Here is a 27,345-nt window from a genome sequence, read left to right as displayed (position 1 = left end):
AGAATACGCGATGAGAAAGGCAAATATCGAATTATGTTCTGTATCACGTATCATGAAAAGAACAGCTCTCCTGCATAACCGAGTTAAATATAGTGGAAGCTTACCCGTGCGCGAACCGAGGAAGATCTCGGTTTGCAAAGATAGTCGTGGCGAATTCTTTTACGCACGGAAGCTCGGAATATTCAGCGTCCATCGCGAGAAACCGTAAATTTCTTGGATGGAGCCAGCCTCAGTGGTAACTGCATGGTCAGCACAACGCTACTTCATTTCAAGGACGTCTGTCGTCTAATTCAATTCCTTTTCCTTATCTACCATCCTTAACGTTGCTCGATTTCTTTTTTTTTTCTTCGCCTTCATGGCTCGCTGGTGTCGTTCAGCGTTCATTCCACTCAGTGAAAAAGTTTCCCTTGCTTTCCACGGCGCCGAACCCACCGCGCGCATCTAAAAATACGCGGCAGGTATTTAAAGAACGGAAAATCCGATAATCGTTGCCGTTTGACATTCTTAAGTGTCGAAGAAGAATTGGTATTGAACCCGGTGGAATTCGCGACTCGACCGGCAACAAACGACCGCTCCGTACCACGACCTTTTCAAACTACATTTCCACGAATAATAAATGGTTATCGCCACTATCGAGTAGCATTCAAGGATTATGAAACGCGGCATTAAGCTATGCATCGATATATCAGCTAGCGGAGAAAGCGTCGAATTTTTTCGCATCGACGAGTTCGCGCCGCGTCACCTCTCGCGAGTCGCGAGTTTAATTTATCGTAAAAATAGTTGACGAACGATCTCCCCTTCGCGCGCTCTCTCTCTCTCTGTCTCTCCCTCTCTTTCTCTCTGTGTTCGTTCATGTTCCACGAATCGTGCACAAGCGGGCGAGGGTACGTCACGTTTGATCGAGAGGGTTGTGTCGCGCACAGAGCTTACAAGAACGCGCTTACTTAAATGTCCGGGGCCATTCATAGAAATTTATATCGCGAATCGAATACTTTTTTCTCCCCTCCCTTCTTCGCCAACAATGTTTTCTCATCGAATGATGAAAACCGGTTGCACGCGCCAGCCACTAGATCACTGTCGAGCATTAAAGCTATTCTAGAGATTACGAACAATTTAAGCGCGGCATGTTTGTCTTTGTACTTTCACTTCGGGCTCTTTACCGTTACGGCCCGAGGAAAAAATCGATTGGTCGTGGTGCTCTGCGAGCTTGTACGAATCGAAATGATTTTTAACCAGGCTGAACGGTATCACAACTGATCGTTTTTCTGCGAGAAACTCTCCTCTCGTCTGTTTTTATTCGCAGAGCGATCTCAAAGGGGATATTACGTTAAGTATATTCCGGTTAATGAAACGGGTCAATTAATGGATTTGCTAACACGTCGGACTCTTGGCAACTACAGTGTATGTAGCTTAGCGATTAATTATAGCTTCAGTTTCATAATGAACTGGTTGAATCGTGGTATACACTTGAACGATCGTACATGGCATACGAAATCGTGTTCGAGCCAAGCCGATTCCACCAGCTAGAGCGATATCCCGATCGTAACAAATTACAAACATCCCGTGTTCCTTTCGTTTAATGCTCAAGGGGCAAATCGTTCAATTTCACGCGATTGCACGATGATACCGTCTTATCGATCATTTATGTAATCTGTGATCATCTGTGAACTCAGTTATTGAGATTCCATTGCACTTTAGTAGCGGCGCAGAATATAACTGTCTATTCTAAGAATTGTGTGTCCGGCCTGGACCGGATGTTTCGCGAAAACGTATTTCCGTTTCCGCGGCACGCCTTGAACTTGTCCTCGTTGCAACGGAGCCTCGGGGTGCCGTGAAAGTTATTTGTTCGCGTAAAATTCACGGCAAATCGTAGGAAAACAAGATGGAGTTCTGCTTTCATTCTCCTTCGATCGTTACGTGTGTTTAGGATAGTTTGTTTAAAATTCTATCGTTTTCCTTTAGAATTAATCGTTTGATTTCCTTTAATTTAAACACTAGTTATGTATCCTTTGGTGAAAAATAAATAAATATCCAGTGGCTATGTTAAGTGGCTTGATAAGAACAACGAATCATTTTGTATATCACGAAATCAATTAGGATTTCCATAGATTATTTTTCATTATGAAATCCACACATTATTTATAGATTTATTTCATTTAATATTTGTTTCGGATTTATAAATTGAATTAATCTAGGAATGTTTCGTGCCAATGGCATTTCGAGATTTAAATTGTTCCACAAAAAATCATAGATTTCATCACAGAGGAATTATACATAAATAATACGTCCTTAACACCTTCATCTGCCTTCAATATCTCTTTCGATCTTTATCTTTTGGTTCAACACTTTCCAACATAAGTCGACTTGCCTGCATGTTATGGCAAAGTCTGCCATTTCGAAAACCTATTTATCACTTATGAAATTACAATATTTCGGCGACAAGTTGTCGCTTGTGTAGGCGTCGAAGTGCGTTTCGCGGCTAATTTTTTCAGCAGAGTCAGGCGCTCGTTGAAAGGAATGTAGTCGGTGGGTCAGGTTCTGGAAAGCCCAGACGCGAAAATAGCCAACACGCGGCGAATCGCGCGTTGCTTTTCACCGACTCTCTACACTCTACATCGTCTTCGAGGTTCGCCACCGTTGCCAACCGAGAACCGCTCTGATTCGAGAGTAATTTCGCGCAATTCGCTGCGTTGTCCTGCAACAAAGTGCACCCACAAGAAACTCACTTGTTTATCTCAACCAATAATTCGAAGTCATCGGCTACGCTTACGCAAATAGTATAATGAGACTGTTTTAGGTGTTACTTGCGCCCTGGTTTATCCAACGAACGAATTAGCCTAGTCCGATTAATTAAGCATTCTTACATAAGACGATTAATATCGATTATTCCTGATTTGAGCCGATAATTGCACGATAGAACGATCGGTGATACTTAAATATCTAATAATACGAAAATTATGGAGAATATCTTGCGTGCATCGATATTGAATATAATCTCGTATAAATCTCCCAGAAGCTCGATATAATAATAATAATTGGCTCGATATAATAACAATTTTGAACTGATGTTTATTGCTCGATCCTATATCGATCCGATAGCTGCAGCTGGCTTAATCCTTCAATCTCTATACTTTGTATTTATTCTATAATTTAAGCAAATTGATATCTTGCACTGTTTATAGATTATTATCTACTGTGGTGGGTATTTGAATATTTATTTCAATATTCAAAGTACTGTTAGCCGGACTACAAGGTCTGTTTATTTTTAACCTATTATAATTAGAATGTAGAATGTTCATGCATATACAGGTTTTTATGATTACGAACAGCGGAACAGTATTTAAATCGGGATTTCTTTTATTTTCTTAATATTGTAACAAATAACTTACTATAAATACTTTGTGCAATTACGTATAATATATATTGTGGATTTTCTCATACCATATCATAATCTGATTTATAATAATTGTAGGATTGAGTTAGACTGCTATTGGCGCGAAATAAAAGAGAAAAGGCCTCAGAAACGTGAGATAAATCATGGACAAATGATCGTGATTCGAAATACAGGAGCTTAACGTGACACCGGGTAGCGGGATCGGAAAAACGACTGTACCGGTAGCTGGTTTGTAACGCGACGTAACCGTAATGACGATTTACGAACGATAATTACCTCGTCAAACGACTTTGAAGTGCACACATTCTCCTCGCGATCTACACGCGAACTCTTATTGTTCGTCACGGTATTCTCTCCGTAGATAGAGCCGCGTCGTTTTGTTGCTTTGTTTTCTCTTTTCTCCCGGTCAAGCATGGCGAGGGAAGTATTTTTAAGAGGGACGATCGGAACAGAACAAGAGCAGATCGGTCCCGCGTTCCTCGACGCGACTAGTCGGAGATATTAGCGGCGCGTTGCGCTCGCGACCGCGCCTGCTTCGATATACTACGCCCGGTAACACGCGTTGCCATCTGCAAATGCGCGCTTACACTCTTTATCCGCAAGTTCCGCGTGTTTTCGTGCTTGACAACTGGCTCGTACCGGCAAATGAGATATCGTGGAAACAGAGTGCATGCGAATGCCGATGCAGCTCGACTTTGTTGTAGTTTACGTTCCACGTTCGAAATTATGCACGCGCTCAGGTATATTTAGTCCCGGTGAACGATCCTCTCGGAATTTTGTTAGATAGCCGTCGTTCGACATCGCGAGACTTTCTACTGACCGAATCAACCTATCGATCGTCCGTATCGTATCCTGATTCCTCGCTATTTATTCTCAGTTTTGTTTCTATTATACCGTTCGAGATCGCTGGCATAAATGGTTCTATTGCATTAACAGAATGTGATCGGAATTTGAACAGAAGCGAAGGAGTTCTACATGTGATATATATAAATATTATCGTCGGTAATAATATCGTCACAGCGTTGTATGTACTGGGATGGAATTTTATCCACGATATTATGGACTTCCTTCGATGATAACTCCCAAGAGTTAAAATAATCAGTAGAAAACACTATACAGAAACAAGGTGTCTATATAAAAACGAAAGTGATGGAGTTCTAGCAACTTCGAGGAGGTTCACCTTTCCATGGTAGACTTTTTTCGAACCGCCATGGAAATAAATAGAACCACGAGCCCCGTAATTGACGCCGGAGCTCTTAACTCAATTAGACGTCCTTCGTCGGTTTTTCCCCCATTCCCTTACTTATTCCTAGAATTTCTATAAAAACACTTTAGAGAAGCCTGATTGTATCCAACCACGTATACACACTTTTTACTGTTAATTTATTTTTTCTTCGTCATTTTGTATATACTTATCGTAAGAATTCATTCACTTACATACTATTCTCATACGATTGCTTTCCACGCATCTGGTTCTTTTTTTAGTCTGTGCCAACGCGAAGTTTTCGTTGGAAATATCGGTGAACGGCCAGTGGAGTCCTAACGGGAGAGTACGAGGAGCAAACGAACACCGTCCTTTTTTTCTTTTTTTTTTCTTCTTATCGAAGATATCGACGCAGCACGAAGTCGAAGAAAGGGACACGCGTTCGAAGATTTTGGCATGGGGATAATTACGCCCGGGTCCAGCAGGTGCAATAAATTACCTCGGGCCACGTCCGCGTACCCGTGGAATTCACCGGGATGCCGCGTCTTCTGCTTTATTTATTTTCACCGGACCAGGCCTCCTGGTCCACCGTAAACCCGTAATTTGCTCGTTTAATCGAGCCGTGCCACTATTCGTGTACTCGGCCCAAGTAGAAGCAACCTCGTGCTCAGCTTCTCGCGCACCCTTCTGACTTCGTTTAGAGCTCTGTGCGCCGCCTTTTGTTTCCTGGACGAAATTACCGGTCTATTACTCCTTCTTCTACAATTGCAGCTTCTTCTTTAAGTGCAAGTCGTTTACGATTCTGCATAATACACGTGGATGTATCGACATTGACGATATTCAACTTGTATGTCGTGAAAGAGAAGTTAGTTTCTTGATTTCGTACAACTTATTAACTTCGCAAACACGTGTATGTACGTTTTCTGAAAATAAGTGATAAATGTAGGAAATTTTGTGAACGATCAAGTAAAAAATCATTTTTTATTTAATAGGGTGTAAATACAAATTTAATTTTGCAATCACCGAGAAGAATAGTTATGATTATTGAATTTTTTTATTATTTACCGCGTTTTATTATTTAATTTCTATTTATTCGTCAGGTTGTGTAGTCTTTAATTTCTTTATTTCTTTATTTCTTTATTTCTCGTAAGTAGAAACCGCATACGTATAAAAGAGAAGTGAATACGCAGGTACACAGAAATTATATTATGACAAAAGTCATAAGTACAACAGTGTACGGCACGAAAAGCAACGTCTCCTTTGATACTGACAGCATTACACGGAACGAAGGTGTTTCGAGTAGGTACAAGATAAAACGTACAAAATATGTAAATGCAATTCCGGACACTCAAGGATGTACGTTGGCTGACGTGTTGAAAGAGGCTCGCATTGTTCGAGACGTGTCGCAATCTTGTTCCACGCATTACCGAAGTACTTCGATGTTATCAATTGAATGATACCAACCTGCGCTACCATCACGAGCAGGAAGCACTGCTTCAAACAAGATCGTATCACGAAATCGATGTTCTCTCCTTGTCGTCCAATTCGAAATTTGCATCAATGGCACTTGCTATAAGTTGAGAAAATGGTTACGAAATCGAGAATACTGTACGCAGTTGGAAAGGGGAAAGAGAAATGTGTTTTGCTCGCTTCCCTAACGAAGCGATGCAATTTATAAAATACCCTGTATAACATCTTTATGAAAAGTCGTGGATTAGTCATTTTCACTATCCTGGTAATTCTAGCGTTAATTCTCACTACTCTGCACGTTCCACTCGTTAGTAGTAAATGCAGGATAGTTTAAGAATTCTTGGCTGAACTACTTGTCATTGAATTATTTTGTATTTAATAGATGTGATCCTTTTGTTTTATAAAAAGCACGCGAGATTTACGTAGATCCAATCTACCGCAAATATCGACCACTTAGACCCATAGTCTTTTTCTTAACCTTGCTCCAGTTCTGTATAGTACATTTTATAGATGCGACACGACCTTCAGATCCGGTTAAAGGGTACGAATAATGTAAAAATGGTGCGAGTCGCGTTCGTAACTTGTGTAATCGATAACCGGGGGAATGGAGAGTAATGATACACGGTAGGACAGGGTGTGTGGATCGGCTATATAAAAGGACTCGGAAAGGACGCTGGTGCATTCACCTCGTCTTGCGCCTGTCCAGGGCAGTCAGTCCGTTGCGTTCGCTTGCTTTTATGGTGTTTCGCATCTCCAGCTGTCCTTATGGTATCTAGCACTGCTCGTCTCTAGTTTTTATCCTATCCTCTTTTCTTCCCTCTTGATATTTATGTCTGCGAGGTTATTTTATTCGCGGTATCATCGCCATTTTCTTTCTGAAGCATCCCGATTCGATAGCAAACACGCAAAACAAGAGAGAACACCTTACGACCTCGAGTCCTTCCCAGACTGCATTCTTGGTCCGTCTTTTATCGGGTAACCAGCGTTGCTTCTCGTCGCTTTAAATTAAAGTCTCGCATAGGTGCTTCCGCGAGTTAGTCAGGCGAAATGATTAGATTTCGATGGCACGTCGAATGCAAGAGTGGTAGGGACAAGGGAAAAGAGAAACCGATAGCATTTTTAAGGTTAAGCGAACAGCCTGCGTTATCTCGCCGGTGGTCGTGGGACAAGGATTAAGGCGAAATTCACATAAATCGAGTCTTCCTCGTATCCGTGGTGGTGGTGGTGGTGGTGGTGGTCGGCTCTGATTCGCTGAGAAAGATCCGTCTCGAAACCGCGAGGCTGAACCCATAAATCGATCGATCGACGCGGTAGCAACGTGTTCCGAGGTCTCAGGGGTGTACTTACCAGAACTCTTCACACATACGTACCGTTTAGCTCTGAAAGTAAGACCCCGACCGAGGTTAATATTAACTTTGCACGCCTGATTGTTCACACCCTGGGTATTTCACAACTCCTGTCTGTAATTTCTCTTAAATCGGATTCCTCTCCGGAGACGTTTATAGCGTGTGTGAATATGTTATTGATAGAACGTTGTCGATAGAAGTTACCGATTTGTCAATCGGTAATAAATGTCACGTACGGTCAAAGGGACAATTCGCAGAAGCTTTTCGATGGCAAGGAAGAAAATCGTTTTTCTAGGCTACGCCACGAGGATCTTATTGACGTCAGAAAAATGGCGTCAGCCATGACGTTAAAGGTATAAACCGGGGAGGATAAAGTGCACGAGGCGAAACCTCAAGGTCTTCCTGACGGACCGCATGGCAGCCAACCAACCCCAACACCATCTTTTGGTTTCCCATACGAACCTGGCTGCGTTCCGCCGTAGAAACGGAGGAAACCAACCACCCACCGATGTGTCTATCGACCACAGACGCCATTTGCCGGCGCCGTGCTCCGTCGCGACACCAAGTTCACTGCGCTCCCCCTTTCGACTGCCAGCCGGACTGTGTGTGTTTCCACGCACGAGCCGCGACACGACCTCCACGCCTGGGTTCATTCTCGAGAAAATCATATATCCGTCCGTTTTCCTTCTGGTTTTCTAACGAATTTCTTTTCCTTCTGGCTCGTTGAAACCATCGCTGCGGCATGTGGTGTTGTAAGAGGCTCGATGCCTCCGATTGGCCCGTCACAACCATCGTTCGAGGTAACGCTTCCTTTTTGCACGTCGCTAATTTTTCGATACTTCTTTCCGTTCGGCGAATCGCATCGTCCGAGACGGGCTTTTCACGCCAGTGCTTTTTTTCGGTTTCCACGCTCTCTTTTTTCTGTCCAGCTACTTTTACGCCGGTCGTTGCCATCGCAACGAAAACTTGGCCACCGAGTCGATACAAAACGATCGTTGTGATATTTGACTTTTTGGTTCTCGATAAGATTTCGAATGAGAATCTTCTTCGCACGTTGCTTTCTGATTCATTTCGTTTCGCCAGTTTCGTATCGTCGAAGAAGCTTTACACAAACGCTTCGGCTTTTATGCTGTTCTACACTTGTGCTGCTATTATTACTCCGCTCGGTCAAAGTCGCGAATCTAGGATAAGTTCTAGGAAAGTCTATGCAAACTGTTGGTCGATGAGCTACTTACTTTAGATTATACCGCAGGACATAACCGGTGCTGCGGATGGGATTGTTAATGGAATTCGGTAGGACCTCGAGAACGATTCGGGAACGAAACCTTAGTGAGAATTAGCAGCGTTTTATCGCGTTTGCGGCAGGCGAAGCCGTACAGTCAACGCCAGAAAACGTTTAGTTAATCGCGTCGTTCGTTCTAATTGCTTGTTCAATCTAATCCCACTTGTGATGCAAAGAACATCATGCTTTTGGTACATCTTATTGGCGTTATATATTCTCCAATTCTTCCAATCTTTGGTTCATATTATTTGAGATTCATACGTGATCTAATTTGAATCTAATTTAAATATGTTTCACTACCGAGCTATACTAATGTTAATATCCACGTAGATTCTAGTTTTGTTATTCATGACTTCTCTCTATAAGATTCTACGCGACTGTGAAATATTCTCCTCATTCCATTTGAAAGACGTAGATGCAAATGTCTTCTGAATAAATAGCTTCTCTCTTTCTCTCTCTTTCTCGCGTGATCTTTCTTCTCTTCAACTAACAACTAAATCAAAATTTCAAATTCAATGTTACGCTCTTGAATACTCTAGTAATTTTTTCTTTCCGACCATTAACTTTGAGTAATTGATATTTCATTTCTTTCATTGTACATAATTTCAACGTTGTCTCTTGCCTGGTGCCGTACAATGTTTTACGGTAGCAGAATTTTATGCAGTTTCTCAGAGACAGATCGAAGCTCTAGGAAACGAACTCGCATCAGGACAGAACGAAACGATTTCAACGACGAACGTCGTAAAGCAATGCCACCGGATTTAAATGCGCAGGACATCTGGGACGTCTTTTTGGCTGTGGCTGTGCCGCTTTCTGGTGCCTCAGAAAGAAAAACAACGGCCCAATGGCTGCATAGTCATGGCTCTGAGTCAGCGTTCAACGACTGACGCAGGAACAGTGGCGCGTTGTTGCGCTGCGTGCATCTTCTCGGTTGTAATTCCTCAAAAATTATGTTCTCCATTATCTCATCCTCGTGTCTATCGTTTTTAAATGTTAATGAACGTATCATAAATAAACATCACGTTGATGTATAACGATGAATAATTCATGTGACATTTTTGTACTTTGTACCTGCGATTAGCGATAAAACAAAATTGAAACTCAGGAGTGTAGTATCGATCGGTTATATCTGCAAATTCGAGGTGACTCACTGTACTCTGTGCTCACAATAATGTGACGCGTGTCATTGAGACATTAAATTGACACACTTCTGAGTATCCGCCAATGGTCAATTACATCGGACGTGGCCGGTTGCATCAGGCGTAATTGGATGAAGACGTACCTTGGAGTCCACGAGTCTCGAGACGCTCGTGTTAAAAGCGTTCTCGAGTTTCTTGCTCCGTTTCTCTGCGAGTTCGAGTCGCACGGTGCTTGAAAATACTTCGACAATGACCGTATTCTATTTTTGGTGAGGTAACAGAATTTCTAGAAGATTTATATGGAAATCGTCAAATCGAAATTGGGGATTGGAAAGTTGGCACCTAGTCGAAACAGGGCGTGAAATATGCGATTATGCGACATTGACTATACTTCGGTATGTTCGAATTTTCTGGTTTCTATTCGAGTCTGTCTTCATTTCCATTCCGAATGCGTAGATCGTCCGGAACGGAAGGAAATAAACTACATAGCCCCGAGGACAGAAACACACAGAGTGTAAAGATGGTGGTTGAACGCTGTACCTGAAGAAGCGGAAAGCAGGAGTCACGGTGTAGGAATAAAGACTTTCATTGATTCGCACTGTCATGAATCCTTGCAGTACGGTTTGCGCGGAAGAAAAAGAGTCGCGGTAAAAATAACGACTTCCGTTACGAGGCTGCGAAAGTATTTGGCACGCCAGTGATGTCATGTCCGTCGTCTGAAGGCGCTGTCGCTTTTTCATGTCTAGCATGCTTATTTTTAACCGACTGATGATGGCGCCACTCGTCGACAAACGTGTCTTGGTTAAATACAAATTGTTACTATGTAACGCGCAATATTATTGTTACGTAACGCCACTGCAATTTGTGATAATTTGAAAGAAGGAAAAAAAGAAGAAAAAAAAAGACCATTGTTAATTTATTGAGTCACTTGGTGAAGTTCCATGTATATTGGAAGAATTCTTGTATCCTCTAACTTTCAGAGCAAATTTGTTTTAGCATTCGCAAATATCCGATTCATCGTTCATAAGCAAACTCCGATATCCGTATTTCAACAATCCTCTTTTTCGATTGGAACCAAGTCGACTTATTCGATTCGGGTCGATTCGATTCGTTCCTCGGACATTTCATTCACGAATCGTGACTCGGCTCAGCTACCGTTCTCCTTGCGTTAACTCTGATTTATGGTGAAATCTTTATCAGGTACCAGATATCGGTGCCCACGTGTTTCAACTATGGCTCTTTGAGAACAGACTTTACAAGGTTTCCATGCAGATATTCCCATGTGTCCGCCTACAGTGCGCTGTTCTGTTCATTGTATGCGTCTCGTCGCGTACGCTGCAGACTGTAGACATAGAGGATCGATAGATTTCTACGTTCTATGATCTTGTGCTAAACGGGAGAGTCACCTATGGGACACCTTGTTATGGAGTTTTAACCCGTACACAGGCAAACAATATCCTTGCCGTCTTTTTTGTTTTAAATTATTCTTGACGATTTTGCCCTTGCTTCGTACAAATTATAGTTTTGTATTTTGAATTTAATCTTTATTTTATTTGATCTTATTCTTCTTTATATTCAACTTTAATTTGAATCTTAATCCGATCTTCCAGATATTCTAAGTACTATGTATTCTTAAATCTTTGCTTTAGTTTAATAATAACGATATTTCACTGACTGAAAAAACAGTACGCAGGACGTAGCTTATTTACGAGTCACAGCTAAGTATATCCATATTTCAAATCTCCCCGGTTTTTCTTCCTCGCGCGCTGTTATTTTCGTCGCTCGTCGGATCCAACCTGCGAACAACCTCTACGTTTCTTCCATTTTGTACTTTCTCCGAAGTGCAGAAAAATTCAGTTTCTCGTCAGTCGCGTCATAAATCATCTTCTCACAAACACTGTCTCAATTTTGTTTACTCGAGCTCGTGAGAACGAAAGGAAAAATGGAAATGTCGGTAACGCATGACTCACGGAGGAAATGGGACACGACGCGCGATGTTTAAGTTCACGAGACATTATCTAGCACGAAACGATGCCGAGCAAATCGATCGGACGAGTTCACGAGCGCCACAGTGTCTGGCCCGTGCCCGTTCACGGACACGTAATAACAATTATATCGTGACAAGCTAAGAAAGATCGAGGTCATCGGCAGACAGGCTACGATCCTACGAACCGTCGATCGGAATACGATCCGTGTTCGCTCGTGATCGATCGAGAAGATCGTACCCTCCGCTTTAACGTTTACTGCGATTATCGATTGCTGATGATCGTTAATCGACGCGCTATGATCCTCGAAATCCCGACAAAGGTGGTCTCCCGATCCTGTAAATTCTAACAGTCCCGTAATTTCGCCATAAACTATTAAAGACCGTAATTATTGCCGATCGATGCTCGATAGCTGTTTATAGTTACCGACTTTCGATATCTTCCTACTAGTATCTGTCTGTAATCAGATAGAATTTCTAAACGATACATTGGAGTGTATTATCAGTTTGAAAATCAGTAAATATATCCTATTTGCACTTATGGATTTTTTTTTCGCAATTTTTAATTTCGTTATGTAACGTAGAAATATATACGGCGCACGTGCGTGGACGATCGTTATTGCTCCGTTTCGGTGTTCACAAAAGTAATAATCGACGGCCAAACGATAGCTTACACGTGTTTCATTCAGTCGGAACAATTTCTCAAAGTATCGAATTGGATGTCGTTTCGAAAGCCAGTGATAATGATACGGTTCGGTGAAACACGAGGAAAGGGAGTCAAAAGTTGTACGACTATCTCACCGTGGCGCGTTTCTATGATAAACCAAGTCCGTAAGCTGCTACGTATCTGGCCGGACTAGATGCAAGGTCCTGCCTAACGCGTAATTGTGCGGTTAACGGAGAAGTTCCGACCGGTTTGTAATTAGACCGCTAATGAGTAAGGTTACCACCTTAGCTTTTCGATCGCTTCCTTCCTCTCGCGCGATCTATCGCAATCTGTTCGTCGAACCGCCAAGTGATGCAAGACTCGTCTGTCCTGTTTAAATAATCCGTGGAAACGGGACCTAAGTTGGACACGGTATCATAGTTTTCTTCTTGTTAGAATTTGTTTAGTTTCTGGTTCTCATCTTTTGGTTTTCTATTCTCTTTTGAATATTCTTTGTCGTGAGATGAATCTTCGAAGAGAAGATTTCATTCTTTCTGCAATAAAAATCGTTTTACAATCGGTTACCGGGGAAACACTTGTCGAGATCCGTAAATTTTCTACTTGACTACGTTGCAAACCGGTAGACGCGAAGGCAAGTCGGTCGTTAAATTATACAGACGCAAGAATTTCCGATAGGAAACAACTGAATGCACTCAGCGTGCTGTCCGCTTTGTATAACAGGCCTCGCAAAATGGCAACGAGATTATGGTTAATTAGCTGACCCCGGGAACGGTAGGGTCATTACAGTCACATATGCAGTCACGTTTCTGGCAATAATCGTTAGAAGAAAGAGAGGAAATACCGTGAACACACCGTATCAGATTAAACAGCGTATAATCTTTGCCGTATTTTTATACTTTGTTCTTCTTTTCACATCGTTTTCTTGCGTACGTTATGAAACTTGAGTTTAATCGTTCTTCGTTTAATCGACCAGAGTCGCGCAATTTACGGCTTAATGTCTGTCTAATTAAAATAGCGATCGTGCTCGACGGTCTATCACGGATATTATTATCGAGAGGGGAAAAGTTTTAAACGCGTGTGTAGATCTTCGTGCGAAGAAAAATCGCGACAACGTACGAAGCCCTCCGTCGTGTCTGTCTGAATATTTTCGAAAGTGAAGCAGGAAAAAGGTCAGTTCGTGGCTGGTTCTAAGGATCGTGTCGCACCGTGGTCGTTGCTCGTGCCTCTGTTTACTGAGAGTTCGCTTTTACAACCGTTAATTACCACCGTTGTACTCGTATTTCGGTCCGTTCCGTTTCACGTCCTTCGTCTATCTTTCTCCTAGCTGTGTTGGCCGTTTTGCATCCATTGTGCAGCCACTGCTGCGAGTAATTGGTCCCCTAACTTGCAACTATTAGGCCTTGCAGGTATTAGAATGCGCTTCATTCTCTCACGATTAGACAACTTGCTCTAGGTTAGGTAATAGTAACGACAGCCGTTGCAACTTAGGCGCTGATCGAGAAACATTTCTTTTTCCCTCGGTGAACGTTTCTCGGTTGTAAATCGAGCTTTTTCCTAGATCGAAACTTTCGATTATTAAGCTGAAAGAAAAGAACCCTTGTTCATAGTTCAGTTGCTATTGAGTTAACGTAGCAACTGAAGGATCTAGCGTGTTTAACGCTGTGTAGTTAGTCACTGATAAAGCCAAGGGAGCGATAAAGCGTATTCGAAACAGTATTTGTACGAGTCCCGACAACGACGTAGTAATTTACCCAATTTCATTCTTGGACCAATTCCTTGTGCGTGTTGAAACCTTATCACGATATTACTTGTGCTTAATCGCTATCGGAGTTTTGTTACGAGAATTATACGTCGAACGGTTGCGTTCATTTGCCTTCACAGGCTACTAGAGAAACGTCAGCTACTAAATCTACAACCGGGTCACTCTGCCAACGTAATACCGGAGTTAACAGATTTAATCATAGAATGGTAAATGGAGCGTCGAGCTGCATCAGGAATTCCATTCTCTCCACTCTCTAACTTCGTTTAAAATTCAAAATTCTGAAGCCCCTGTAAGCATCTACTCTACGTCTCGAAACCTTTCATTCAAAACCTTCGACTTCGAAATACCTTACGTATTCACTAATTAAAAGACGATTAAGGCAAAATATATACAACGGAATTAGCGCATTCAGTTTATTGTGGCAATCAGCAATTATTAGATTTATTCGCAAATATACTTTTAGCTTTTTATATTGTAACTATCATTCTTGCAGCAGCGAATATACTCTATGAACGATCGTGCTAGAAGTTAAATGCTTTCGTGTCTCGTTGGGAGGTAAACAAAAGCATAATGAATCAAGGGTGTTCGAGGCACGAACAAGTAGAGAAATAGGATAAACGAAAGGAATGCGAATCTTGCGTAGCATGTGGGGTTCTAATTTTACGTACGGATGGGTCGTCTTTCTCGATTCCACCTAACAACGGCCGCTCTAAAAGCAGTCTTTTGGATAGAGGCGTGACTGCGCGCCACGGTTCAAATATGCTCGTAGGTTCGCGTTTTTTCCACCGTAATATTCGTGGCGCTCTGGTCGACGATCGAGTTGCGCCTCCGAAGTGGAGGTTTTCGAACTTCGCTACGAGAGTTTCTTTTACTGTCGGTATAGCAGATCACTGACGCGTCGGTAATCGTTGCGACAGCCGGCAAGCATGCTATAGCGACGTTGCATTTTATCGAATGGGCGCTGTTTCTATCCGGGATCATTTATTTCGACAGGGGAAAAGGAATCTTTTTGATCGGACCGACGTATTACGTGTACGAATATCGTAACCTAGAATCAACAAGACGATTTAACTTTTAATTTAACGTTTCTAATTTTTAGAATTTAAATTTTCTAGTAGATTAGACCATAAGGTATAACCATAAGAGCGTGCAATGTAAATAGAAGACTTCGACATAGCAACCGCTGAATCGTAGATTCTTTTAAAGAAAGGAAATACTTTTATATCTAATTGCTTTGTCGCATCAATTTACAAAGGATGCAGTATCATTTTTATCGAGATTAATTTAATTACGAAAACATGTAATGACAGCCAGGGAAAGACTAAATTGCGAGATAGGATATCAATTAAAGGTTTTAAAGACTACAAAGAGTAGTATAATCCCAATGAGATCACCGTTACGATACTCTGGTAATTACCTCATTGTTGCGATTTGAGGGGGACAAGCGCATGTCGGACGATTCGAGTTGCATGTTTCTCCCCTCGGAAAGGCTAATTGCACCCCTGCGGTCATCGGACCACGACACCTTAAACATAGCGGTTTTTCCAGCCGGTTTACGATTGACAAGTGTCCACGAATGATTCAATTAAATTTCTCCCTGGGGGAGGACGCAGTCGATCGATCTGCCGTTCCATTACAAACAAACACGTCGGACATTCTCTTCCTTTTTCGTTACGTCCCGCTGGCTCCGTTACGATTGGCAAACATCGAAAAGAAACGGCGCGTAGAATCGCTTCTTGCGTTTGTTACTTTTTCAATTTTCATCGAGATTAGAACCGTTCGTCGAGGCAGTTATTGAATTTCAAAAACCCCCACTATGTTTTAACCGATCTAAAAATAGTCCGTTAGCCACGTAGATCGACTTTTACAATTCGTTTTCTTTTCTGTTTGTTACAGGTGAGTCCATTGTTGTATCAAATTTAACGATTCCTGCGTGATCGATGGTTAAACGATGGATCAGACTTTCACTGTAATGGGGTATGCATTCAGACGTTCAGGTAAACCCCGGCGTAAATTCTAAACGCACGTTTTCTTTGGACATTAAGCAAACAACTTAATCGAACAACGTGCAGCTACGCGTGTTATTATCATGGCTGGTGGAAAAAGTAAAAGGGACTGGCGTTGTACGATCGCGCTTTCACCAGGATTCTGATATTTAGAGACGCGTTGGCGCGAGGATACGTACGGTGAAAATAGTCGCTGCGGTATCGGTCGGCCGTTTGACATTTATGCGTTTCGTCCTAATAAGCGTAACGCAATAAATACTCGACGGGATGAAACCCACCAGTGGAAACAGATTGCAATACGCGCGCGCGACTTCTTCTTCATCTTCTTTGTGCCTGCTGGCAGCAGCCGTAGCAGCCGTGCAGAAAGTTATTACGAAAATGATCCGTAACCGTGAAATAATGATCGCGTCTTTTGTAACGCGAAATCACGAATGTGATTCCTTGTTTCCTACACGTGTACGATCCATGGATTTCGTCTAGTCGAGCGAAGGTCGGGAATGAGCGAAATGATTAACTGTCGGAGATAGATATAATTTTTCCTCGTTTCCATTGGATATATCATGGGCGATAATCGTTAAGTCTATTTCTTTTTATCTCGTCAATGTATATGATCGTGGAAAGCGATACTCGCGCTGTTTTATCTATTTAATTATTTATTTCTCGATTTAAAATATCATGGGCAACAGCAACTAGATCTATTACGTTTTTTTTCTTCTTCTATATATGTTGAAGAAAACGTGGAAAGCGGTATCCATATCCATTTTATTTATTTATCTATCTCATTTTAAAATATCACGAGAAACGATCGTTACATCCATTACATTTTTTCTACCTCATAATGTTTGAGAATAGATGAGATGATCTCTTTTAATACGAAATATTACTGGTAATAATCATTAATAGATTTTTCCTACTCTAACGATATAAGAAAATACGTGGAAAGCGGTATTCACCCCGTTTCGATGCGTTGCGCCCGAGTTTTCTCTGCGTTAATTGGTGTCAGTAACGAAATTCCTATAACGCGAAACTTTTCCTTTTAATGTTATTCCTCATGACGTAGTTGGTATTCATAGTACACTACGCTTTAATATTCATTAATTATAATCTAGCGGCCTATTCGAAACAACCGCACAATCATTAGAATTTTAATATCCAATAATTGATTGCGGATGAACAATTTGTAGCTAATCGATCTCTCGCATTAAATTAAGGTCGCGTGGCATTATTTCAGTAAGACGACGTTCTGTGGATCGTTGTTGGAGACGGACGTCCGCGTCGCTTTCTTTTAGCCATTTCGCGGACGATTCATAGAGAAGCGTCGCACTTTTTAGAAACCGCGAAGCATATTTTCGACGTTGCAAGAATTTTATGCGTGTTGGAAAAAGCGACTTTCTCTCCCGGCCAGGATAAAAATGTGTTCCGTTCCTTTTTTCTCATGTCATTAATAACAAACCGCAATGGTCCACTCGTTGAACAGAACAAGACGTTAAATCTTCGTCTGCCGTTAATTATCACCGTGCTACGGAGAAACGATTAATACCTACAACCATGGCAACGGTCAATTAACCTTAATTATGTTCGTTAATTGCTACGTTACTCGGACTTGTAGTCTCATTACTTCGGCTGTTTATTTCTATATTTATTTCCGTGAATATCGATATCAGTCATTTTTTGCGATTCCCGTATCATCGTTTGAGAACGTTTAGTTTCGCTTTCCTCGATTTCTCCACGAATTTATTCTAAGGCTTTAATTCGAATCGTGGAAGCATGGAAATTATATCGGCTACCGTTACGGGGATCTTGCCTTTTTGTAATCGGATGGCTGTTTGTACTACGAGAAAGCGAATTATTTTTCTAACCCGGCGTCCTAGATTCGAGTTTAATCGTCTTCTCTCTCGTATATTTGTGTTCCAACTTAAACGAACCCGATTGCTATCCAAACGTCGGGTTGAAACGGGTTCTATCTTTTTCCCACTTGTTCGGCTCCCCTATTTCATCGGCGTTAATCCGACTGTAGTAATTTCTGCTCGTTAAAACGGTTGCAAGCTTTGCTCGATGTGAAAAAGATCCTGGCGACGATCTTGAGTAAGGAGAACCACTATTTGCGACAATTTCATCGAAAAGCCTTTAATGAAGTTTGTTGCTCGTTGTCAGATCCTATGTTCAATGTTCATTTCGTTCAATTATTCTTACGATGCAATTAATAGAAGAATTGGAAACGGTTAGGGATTAAAAGCTTTCACTGTTATTCTGGAAGAATTCGTTTCTCGGACCATTTTATATCCAATTTCATTAAACGTAGATGTAATTGAAAACGATCAATTCGATACTTTGCACAGAAAGTAATTCACCTCAAAGAAAAAATATTATACAGGACTTTTTTAATACCTTGTAACACAGCTTTTATACACAGCTGGATTCTTTATAATTTCAAGCAAACAATTTTCCGATAATCGTTGGCAGAATTTTATTATGCACAAAGCACTCGCTGATTTAATTAATTTATGTAGTTCTCTACTAGCGCTTATAAACGCTGTAGGGTGTACTCTATTTACTTGTTTTACTGTTACTTTGCTTCGTTGTTACAACGAAAGTGTAAAACTCGTATGAAAAAGTTAAAAATGAAAAATATGCGAGATGTATAATTCAAAGATAAAAAGAGATCAACACGAAATCAAATATGACACGTGTGATCTTATTAATCGCATTTCTTTACTTTGTAATACGTACATCCATGATACATTCTCGGTATCATTGAGTTTCTTTAAAAAGCAGTTGCGATAAATCTTTCATAGCGCAATGTTGTCTGTATACCTTATCCAATCGCTACAATCTTTTATATATTTTTCCTCTTTATCGCCTTTTCATAATTTACATAATATGTAATGCCTAGTTACAGTTCTTATCATTGATAGTGTTACGACCGTTCGCGGAGAGACGCGGTCGCGAGGAAAACGCGTCAGCGAGAGGCGTAAATTCTCGCTACGATTAGGCTAATCGACGCCGCGAAGTAGTCGTTCCCCGTGTTTCGGTTAGGATAACAGGGGTGGTTAATTGAAATTAACACTGTGTTAACAGGTTAATGTGATGTATTCAACGATGGATTACAATATTATGAGCGTTACAGGTATTTGACGATGAGTATAGATTATGCGTTACAGAGATAGGACCCGATTTGACGATATGTCTCGATGCGATAGTTAGACTTTGCAAATAAATTGATTGGGGTTAGGTAGAACCGTGGTAGACTTACTGACTGTTCGGACGATGAAAACGGACTACCTCTAGAGTGACGATGCTGTATCAGAGGAGAGCTAGGAAAGGGTGTGTCTAACGCATGGGATCATCGGATTCGTTAATGACAGTTTTTTGGTCAGGAAAGTGAGGGAAATAGACGTTGTTTCTATTGGCTATTACGATTGTTGGTGGACCAGGAGGGGTCTTAGCCGCCCTCGATAGAAGGTTGGTAGTGGGAAGCATCGCACGTGTGCAAATAACTAATTTTAAGTGTTTTCCGGACACAAACCAGAGATCTTAGAAATTACTTTCGTAGAAAAGATCCTTGTTCGACCTGAGAAGCTTTGTTGAGATTTTCTAAGATTTATGGTCGGTCTTTGAGATTCTTTAGAGTATGCCGTAAGGAGGTGCAGACACATGGCTGCCATGTGCGCTGCAAGGCCCCGTCCAGGTAGAGAGTCGGCCGACGTAACATCCTCCCCCCGTTGAGAGGTTCCCGATCAATTGATATGGTTGATGTCGTGAGGTGGGTTTCTCGTCAGACGTTGTCGCTGTTGATTGTGTCTTGATCCTGGAGGTATCGTGAAGCACCTCTGCCCAGGAAGTGTCATGGAACACCTCTGTCCATGAAGTGTCGTAGAACACCTCTGTCCATGAAGTGTCGTAGAACACCTCTGCCCAAGAAGTGTCGTTGAATGCTTCGATTCTGGAGGTGTTATGCAGCAGCTCGGCCCAGGAAGTATTATGGAACACCTCTGCCCATGAAGTGTCGTGGAATGTCTCGATCATGGAGGTGTCGTGTAGTACCTCGACCCAGGAAGTGTCATGGAACACCTCTGCCCAGGACGTGTCTTGGAACACCTCTGCCCATGAGGTGTCGTTGAACGGAATTCCTGTGTTGCCTGATGCTGAGTCGTCCAAGACGATGTGGAGTTTTGTAGTTGATTGGGAGGTTGGGCTCCCCCCGATGATCCGCCCGAGTCGCGCTCTCTTAGTGATGATCCTTGGCGGAGAATGAGCGTTGGGCGTCGTGACGCTGGACGTCGTAACTGTGACTTGCCTGTCTGATGCAGCAATGGTGGTGACAACATGATGATTATTCCGCTTCGGATAATTCGCAGATGTGGCCCCTTTCGGAAATGGCGAGGGTGGCATCTTCGTGTTATGTTCAGGAAAAGGATTCTCCGATATGATACTCCTGCTCTCAGATGATACAGGTAACGTGCTGTAAGACAGACTGAACATTGAGATGCTGATTGAGGAGGAAATGTTCCTAGAGAATCCTATCGTGGATTTCGAAACCCCTGCTGTAGGTTTTGATTCGAAATTGACTCTGTTGTCCTGAACGGGATTCAGTTTTTTCCGGTCCAGAGGATCGCGAGAGGTTGTCTTCAAGTCGCGCGTTGGCGAAGAGTTGCGAGTGTCAGAGGTTGTCTGATTCAAGGCGCTTGCTGGCGTTGAATCAGATTGTTCAGATAATGATAATGCGAAATTGTTTGTCGTCGAGTCGTGTTTTGGCGCTGAGTAGCGAACGTTAGAGATTGTCTGATTCAAGCCGATTGGTAGCGTTGAATCAGATTGTTCCGATAATGATGACACGAAATTGTTTGTCGTCAAGTCGTATGTAAGCGATAAGCAGTGAACGTTCGAAGTTGTCTGATTCACGGCGTCCGGTAGCGTTGAATCAGACTTTTCGGATAATGAGGACGCGAACTTGGTCGTCGTCGAGTTGCGTGTAGGCGATGAGCAGCGAACGTTAGAGGTTGTCTGATTCACGGCGTTTGGTAGCGTTGAATCAGATTTTTCAGATAATGAGGACGCGAACTTGGTCGTCGTCGAGTTGCGTGTAGGCGATGAGCAGCGAACGTTAGAGGTTGTCTGATTCACGGCGTTTGGTAGCGTTGAATCAGATTTTTCAGATAATGAGGACGCGAACTTGGTCGTCGTCGAGTTGCGTGTAGGCGATGAGCAGCGAACGTTAGAGGTTGTCTGATTCACGGCGTTTGGTAGCGTTGAATCAGATTTTTCAGATAATGAGGACGCGAACTTGGTCGTCGTCGAGTTGCGTGTAGGCGATGAGCAGCGAACGTTAGAGGTTGTCTGATTCACGGCGTTTGGTAGCGTTGAATCAGATTGTTCCGATAATGATGACGCGAGCTTGGTTGCCGTCAAGTCGCGTATTGGCGCTGAGTTCCGAACGTTAGAGATTGTCTGATTCAAGCCGATTGGTAGCGTTGAATCAGATTGTTCCGATAATGATGACGCGAGTTTGGTTGCCGTCAAGTCGCGTATTGGCGCTGAGTTACGAACGTTAGAGATTGTCTGATTCAAGCCGATTGGTAGCGTTGAATCAGATTGTTCCGATAATGATGACGCGAGCTTGGTTGTCTGAGCCGTAGAGCGAAATAGATCCGCAAACTCTGGCCAATCCTTGTAGAGTTCCGACAAGGTAGGTAAATGAATTTTCGGCAATGAAATGTTCGAATAGCTCGATGTAAAACTTCGGATTGTCGACCTTGATTGTTCGTTTGCGTTATTAATTATGGTAGTCGCGTGTCCGGTGAAAATATAGAACATTTGTTGTAAGTCAATGCGGTCCTGCTGTGTTTGGCCCCCCTTCCTATCGTCTAATTCCCATTGATTTTCTTTGAATGATGTGAATTCTTCCTCTAATTCCTCTAAATTTCGTTGGATAGTATATATTTGTGTCCCTTCCACATAATTGTTGAGTACTGTGCGAAATGCCTCCAACCCTTTTCTGAACCCCTCTCGTTGTCGTACCAATTTTCTCGTGCGTTCTTTCATATTGGGATCCATGACTGATTTCGATGCTTTGAGCGAGCTTACCTTGTAGTTGCGAGTTTAACTGTTGCTTGTTACCGTGTGACGGAATATTGCGATGTTCGCGAGGAAGGCGTTCTTCCCGAGGATCACTCGTGTTGTAATGAAGCTGAAGTTGTTCCGACTGCAGGTTGTCGCTTGTCCCTGTGCAGCGGAATGTCGTTGACGTACGTTTCGTGAGGAAGGTGATCCTTCCCGAAAGTGACGTGTTTTGTCGTGCGATCGAAGTTGTTGAATATCGTTATGTTCACGATTGTCCAGTTGCGGCGGGAGGCTGCATGGTTGCGTCTTCAACCATCGAATTATGCCTCTTCCAAGGTGACGGCCCCTTGACGTTACTGACTTCGCTGGAGTGGTAACGCTTCCGCTGCTGGTTATGTTGGATTCATGTGGCACTGTATGGTATTGGGTGTCACTGGTATGCACTTTTCACTTACCACTGGATCCGGCTCGAAGGACCAAATGTTACGACCGTTCGCGGAGAGACGCGGTCGCGAGGAAAACGCGTCAGCGAGAGGCGTAAATTCTCGCTACGATTAGGCTAATCGACGCCGCGAAGTAGTCGTTCCCCGTGTTTCGGTTAGGATAACAGGGGTGGTTAATTGAAATTAACACTGTGTTAACAGGTTAATGTGATGTATTCAACGATGGATTACAATATTATGAGCGTTACAGGTATTTGACGATGAGTATAGATTATGCGTTACAGAGATAGGACCCGATTTGACGATATGTCTCGATGCGATAGTTAGACTTTGCAAATAAATTGATTGGGGTTAGGTAGAACCGTGGTAGACTTACTGACTGTTCGGACGATGAAAACGGACTACCTCTAGAGTGACGATGCTGTATCAGAGGAGAGCTAGGAAAGGGTGTGTCTAACGCATGGGATCATCGGATTCGTTAATGACAGTTTTTTGGTCAGGAAAGTGAGGGAAATAGACGTTGTTTCTATTGGCTATTACGATTGTTGGTGGACCAGGAGGGGTCTTAGCCGCCCTCGATAGAAGGTTGGTAGTGGGAAGCATCGCACGTGTGCAAATAACTAATTTTAAGTGTTTTCCGGACACAAACCAGAGATCTTAGAAATTACTTTCGTAGAAAAGATCCTTGTTCGACCTGAGAAGCTTTGTTGAGATTTTCTAAGATTTATGGTCGGTCTTTGAGATTCTTTAGAGTATGCCGTAAGGAGGTGCAGACACATGGCTGCCATGTGCGCTGCAAGGCCCCGTCCAGGTAGAGAGTCGGCCGACGTAACAGATAGCAATAACGTTAATTTTGACTCTTCTGGTATCGATCAGTAACAGAAAAAAGAAAAGAAGAAACAAAACAGTAGTTGTCATAAAGATATCGATCAAAATCGCACAAACCGTAGGACATATAGAAAATAAACATGTCCCGCCATCGGAACACTTGATTCTTGGTCCAGGACAAACAGCAGCATCGATGTATCGCGATATAAGACGCGCTATAAATTTCGAAGAGAACTTATATCGAAGCCAACCGTATCTTTTGCCGCGATAAGTGTGACAAAAGATCGGGCATGCACGCGTACCAAGGTAAGTTTCTCTTCTCAGGGGCTGGTGGATTCGAAGTCGGTAAATCACACAACTGGAGATCGTAATCGATCGATGGAGGTCCGCGCGGATGAAACAAATTGACCCACTTAACGATCGTTTCGTCTCAGTAGTATCGATCGCGAGGAAGTCGTGTAGTGGCTGGTGTTCGAGGAGAGATGCCGTTTTATTGAGACATTACTCATTCCTCCCGGGTTGCACTTGTTACGTTGAGATGCACTTGCCGTGAAGGATAGAGGGCGCGGTCAAGGAATGTGAAGATTCCTCGTAGAAGCAGAGGCACGCTTTTGATTAATGGCCCGGACGGGTAGTTTCTTGACTTTACGCTTCACGTGCCTATGAAATATTTAAGCGCTCTCTTTTCTCCGCTTTTCTTGTAGCTATAATTCTGGATAGACTTGCTTACAGTGCATTTCAAAGTTTCTTGCTCTCTATTTTTCTCCCTTGGTTCTGGTCACCAATCTGAACGATACGTTTGACATGTACGTCTACTCGAAACGACAGTAACGACGACGCTCTCTGAGCAAACCGTCATAATGAACCCTTCGCGCGTGACGAGTGTCATACGAAATCAGGTCAGTCCTTCTGTGCAATCACAGATGAATCGAATATAGGTAGCGGAACGTAGCGATGTGAAACAGAAATCCGTTCGTCCGAACGCCAACTGGCTTTGACAAAACGTACCATAACGATTGATATATTTCGTCCTTCCCTGTCTTTCTTCTTTCTTTCTATTAACAGACAATTTCAAGTTAGACGCAATCGATAATAGACGGTATTCTTGCCCCTATTTCAATCTCCTAATTGCACATGCGCCGTGAAAGCATTCGAGAGATAGGTCACCGTTTCCATACGACACGTACGTGTCTCGTAATAGCGCGGCTCTCCTTTCTCATACTTCGATTCGACCGACTAAATCGTTTTCACTTTGAGGCTGTCCACGATCGGCACCTGACTTACCAACTTCTGACAGCAATTCCCTTCAACTTGTCGCATGCATTGGATATCGATAATATCGCGGGTTGTTGGTTCTCGCCGAACGTTTGTTAGTTCGTGCAAAGGGAGAAACGTAACGGTACATAAAATAAATTGAAAAACTTGCCTGGATATTGATTTCACGGACTTTGAACGCTTGTTTGCACACGATGTTGTTTTATAAAACCAATGCGCAAGCGAAAGTTGACGTCGATGGAAAAAAAGCCTATTTACGTGTGTACTTTGGTCTTGATGCATAACATACGTAATTGATCGCTACGATTTCGTATTCTCATGCGTTCCCAATAGCTTCGAAGCAGCAAGCTGGTGCATGAAACGCGTTCTCTTTTCGCTCTTATACGCATTCCGCGGAATATATTCCGATGAAATTTTACTTCGTTCGGTTCAGCTAACGCCTGTATAATACCTTCTTTACTGCTTGAACATGACCGTTCGTGTTGTGCCGGGGTCGAATACCGGTTGGTTATGGATTTTTTTCTCTTGACGTATACCTTTTTTTGTGCGTCAAAACGAAACATGACTCGCGATCTACTTAAAATCGATAATATTCCACGGTTCAGTCGACGTCTGGGTCCTCGTTCAGCTTACAAACGATAGGTGTCGGTATCTCAGGCACGATCCGAGAAAACATTGTTACGTTGTGGCAACTTTCGAAAGCATCTAATTAGTTATACTTTCAGCAAGCATCGTAACTAGGACAGTGCAACATGGCAAGATTTAGAAGGGTGTACAACTTAGCACGCGCGTCATCGGCAGTCTTATTTTATAGAGGATATCCCAGTAATCATGGTGCAATCGGAAGAGAAGCGATTTTACGTGAAAAGATAAGTCGAAAATATAGGATAACATTTTTTATACGACGCATTCACTTCCAAGAAAGCGGAGTTTGAAAATTTGTCAAGTATAGTTGAACGTGGATAATTTTGAACTTGATAGGGTTGAATAATTGACGGCGGAAACAAGTGAAAGGTGTTGAATAAAATATTTTCGTAGAACGAATGGTTTTCGATAAAATAAAATTTGAAGATTTAACGTAACTAAACATAGTCGACCTAGTTCTTTTCTACGCGAGGCTGTAAGTGGAAAAAATTTATTCTGTATTTTCGATTTATATTTTCACGTAGAATCGCCTGCTTGCCGATTGTACTATGATTACTGGGATATCCTGTATATGTCTCTCTATATGATCAGCTGTTATTCGTATTTCCATCCGGTTGCATCTCACGTATGAAATAAGGTTCATCGAAGTTATTTCGTACGTGGCGATTTTCGAAACTGGGGCGGTGTATAGCAACAATAGTGAAGACTTTCAAACTGTTCTAGAGGAGATTCGGTTTCATCCTTTAATCTGGTTATTTCGACGTTACACGAATTGCCAATCTTTTGGGTGTAATATTATAGGATTGAATAAAAGCTAAGTAGTTCGTTTAAATGGAAATACATTACTCCAAATAACTAGAGAATTATTATTATGAATATTTTTATTGCATCAACCAAGCACATAGAAGAAAACCTTAATTTTTGTATCTATGTTAAACACGAATTACATTATATGTACACCTAATTTGTAATATGTAAAATTAATTTATGTTTAGAAATTTTCAATTTAATTACAGAAGATTCTGGTTAGGAAACTATTCTGTTAACACGCTAATATAATATTTCCCCCATCGCATAACATCTACGGTCTATCCGATATATTGCTAAAACCGTTTCGAAAAACTCATTTTCCATCTCGCCGTAACGTAACTTATTCAATACCTAACTCCCCTTCGAGAATATCCTCGTAAGGGTGACTCACTACAGTTCGAAACTAAGCTAATCCAATTGCTACGTAAGATCGCCATTCTGACCTACCGGATCTACCAAATTCCCCTATGCGTCTGACTCATGCACGGCCATATCTACTTAACGTATTCTAACAAAGTCTCTAAACTTACAGCGCCCTAGTGGGTCATGCTTTGTCGTTGCTTTCTTACGAGCTGATCGAGACTAGGACGTTGCCACCTAACCATAGAGCCATAGTTCTTGTTAACCATTCTACAAACGTCGAAACTTCTTATCTTTGATATGCAATTAGGTCTGCGGACTAACGAATGACTGTTTTTCGTTTAATCGTTGAATGGTGCTTTGTTGTTGTATACTATCTTTGTTGCTGTATACTTCAGGCTCTCGAAAGATGACAAAACGAAGGTTAAACGCACCGTAATCTCCTTTTACGTGCCTAGATCCTGACCTCAGAGTGGTTATCGTACGCGAGGAACAAACGAACGTTCATCGCGAAGGTCCGAGTCACCGATCGTTCGGCACGAGCGAGCATTGTTCTCGACCTTGCGTTTCTTTAATCGCGTTTTTCAACAGGCTGCGCGAATATATAGCGTCCCTCAGGTGAACGTAGAATATTTTCTTTCAACTCTAGACTCGACACGATCGGTATCAA

General features: G+C 42.3%; 1 protein-coding gene and 1 long non-coding RNA gene across 16 annotated transcripts in view; one reads left to right on the top strand and one right to left on the bottom strand.

Annotated features, from left to right (window-relative positions):
• LOC139989441 (uncharacterized) overlaps positions 1 to 27,345 on the top strand; it is a 207,709-nt gene that overhangs the window by 26,150 nt on the left and 154,214 nt on the right. For 3 of the 14 annotated variants that reach the window (XM_072007874.1, XM_072007868.1, XM_072007862.1), the window contains exon 1: positions 8,142 to 8,214. The exons of 8 other annotated variants lie outside the window; for them this stretch is intronic. In XM_072007874.1, coding sequence (XP_071863975.1) covers positions 8,157 to 8,214 — 58 coding nt within the window. In that variant the 5' untranslated portion in view covers positions 8,142 to 8,156. Of the gene's footprint in view, positions 1 to 8,141; positions 8,215 to 16,184; positions 16,246 to 27,345 lie in introns of those variants that run through there. 3 more of the 14 variants (XM_072007877.1, XM_072007870.1, XM_072007864.1) reach the window with 1 other exon arrangement.
• LOC139989482 (uncharacterized) lies at positions 6,062 to 8,912 on the bottom strand. 2 transcript variants are annotated; one of them, XR_011800348.1, is made up of 2 exons: positions 8,650 to 8,912; positions 6,062 to 6,168 (listed from the first exon to the last, which is right to left on the bottom strand). It is a non-coding gene; the product is annotated as an uncharacterized lncRNA (long non-coding RNA). The 2 variants fall into 2 exon arrangements; XR_011800349.1 differs by lacking the exon at positions 8,650 to 8,912 and adding an exon at positions 6,755 to 7,947.

Source organism: Bombus fervidus, chromosome 7, assembly GCF_041682495.2.
Source record: "Bombus fervidus isolate BK054 chromosome 7, iyBomFerv1, whole genome shotgun sequence".
Lineage (NCBI taxonomy): Eukaryota > Metazoa > Arthropoda > Insecta > Hymenoptera > Apidae > Bombus > Bombus fervidus.
This window is presented reverse-complemented; position numbering and strand designations above follow the sequence as displayed.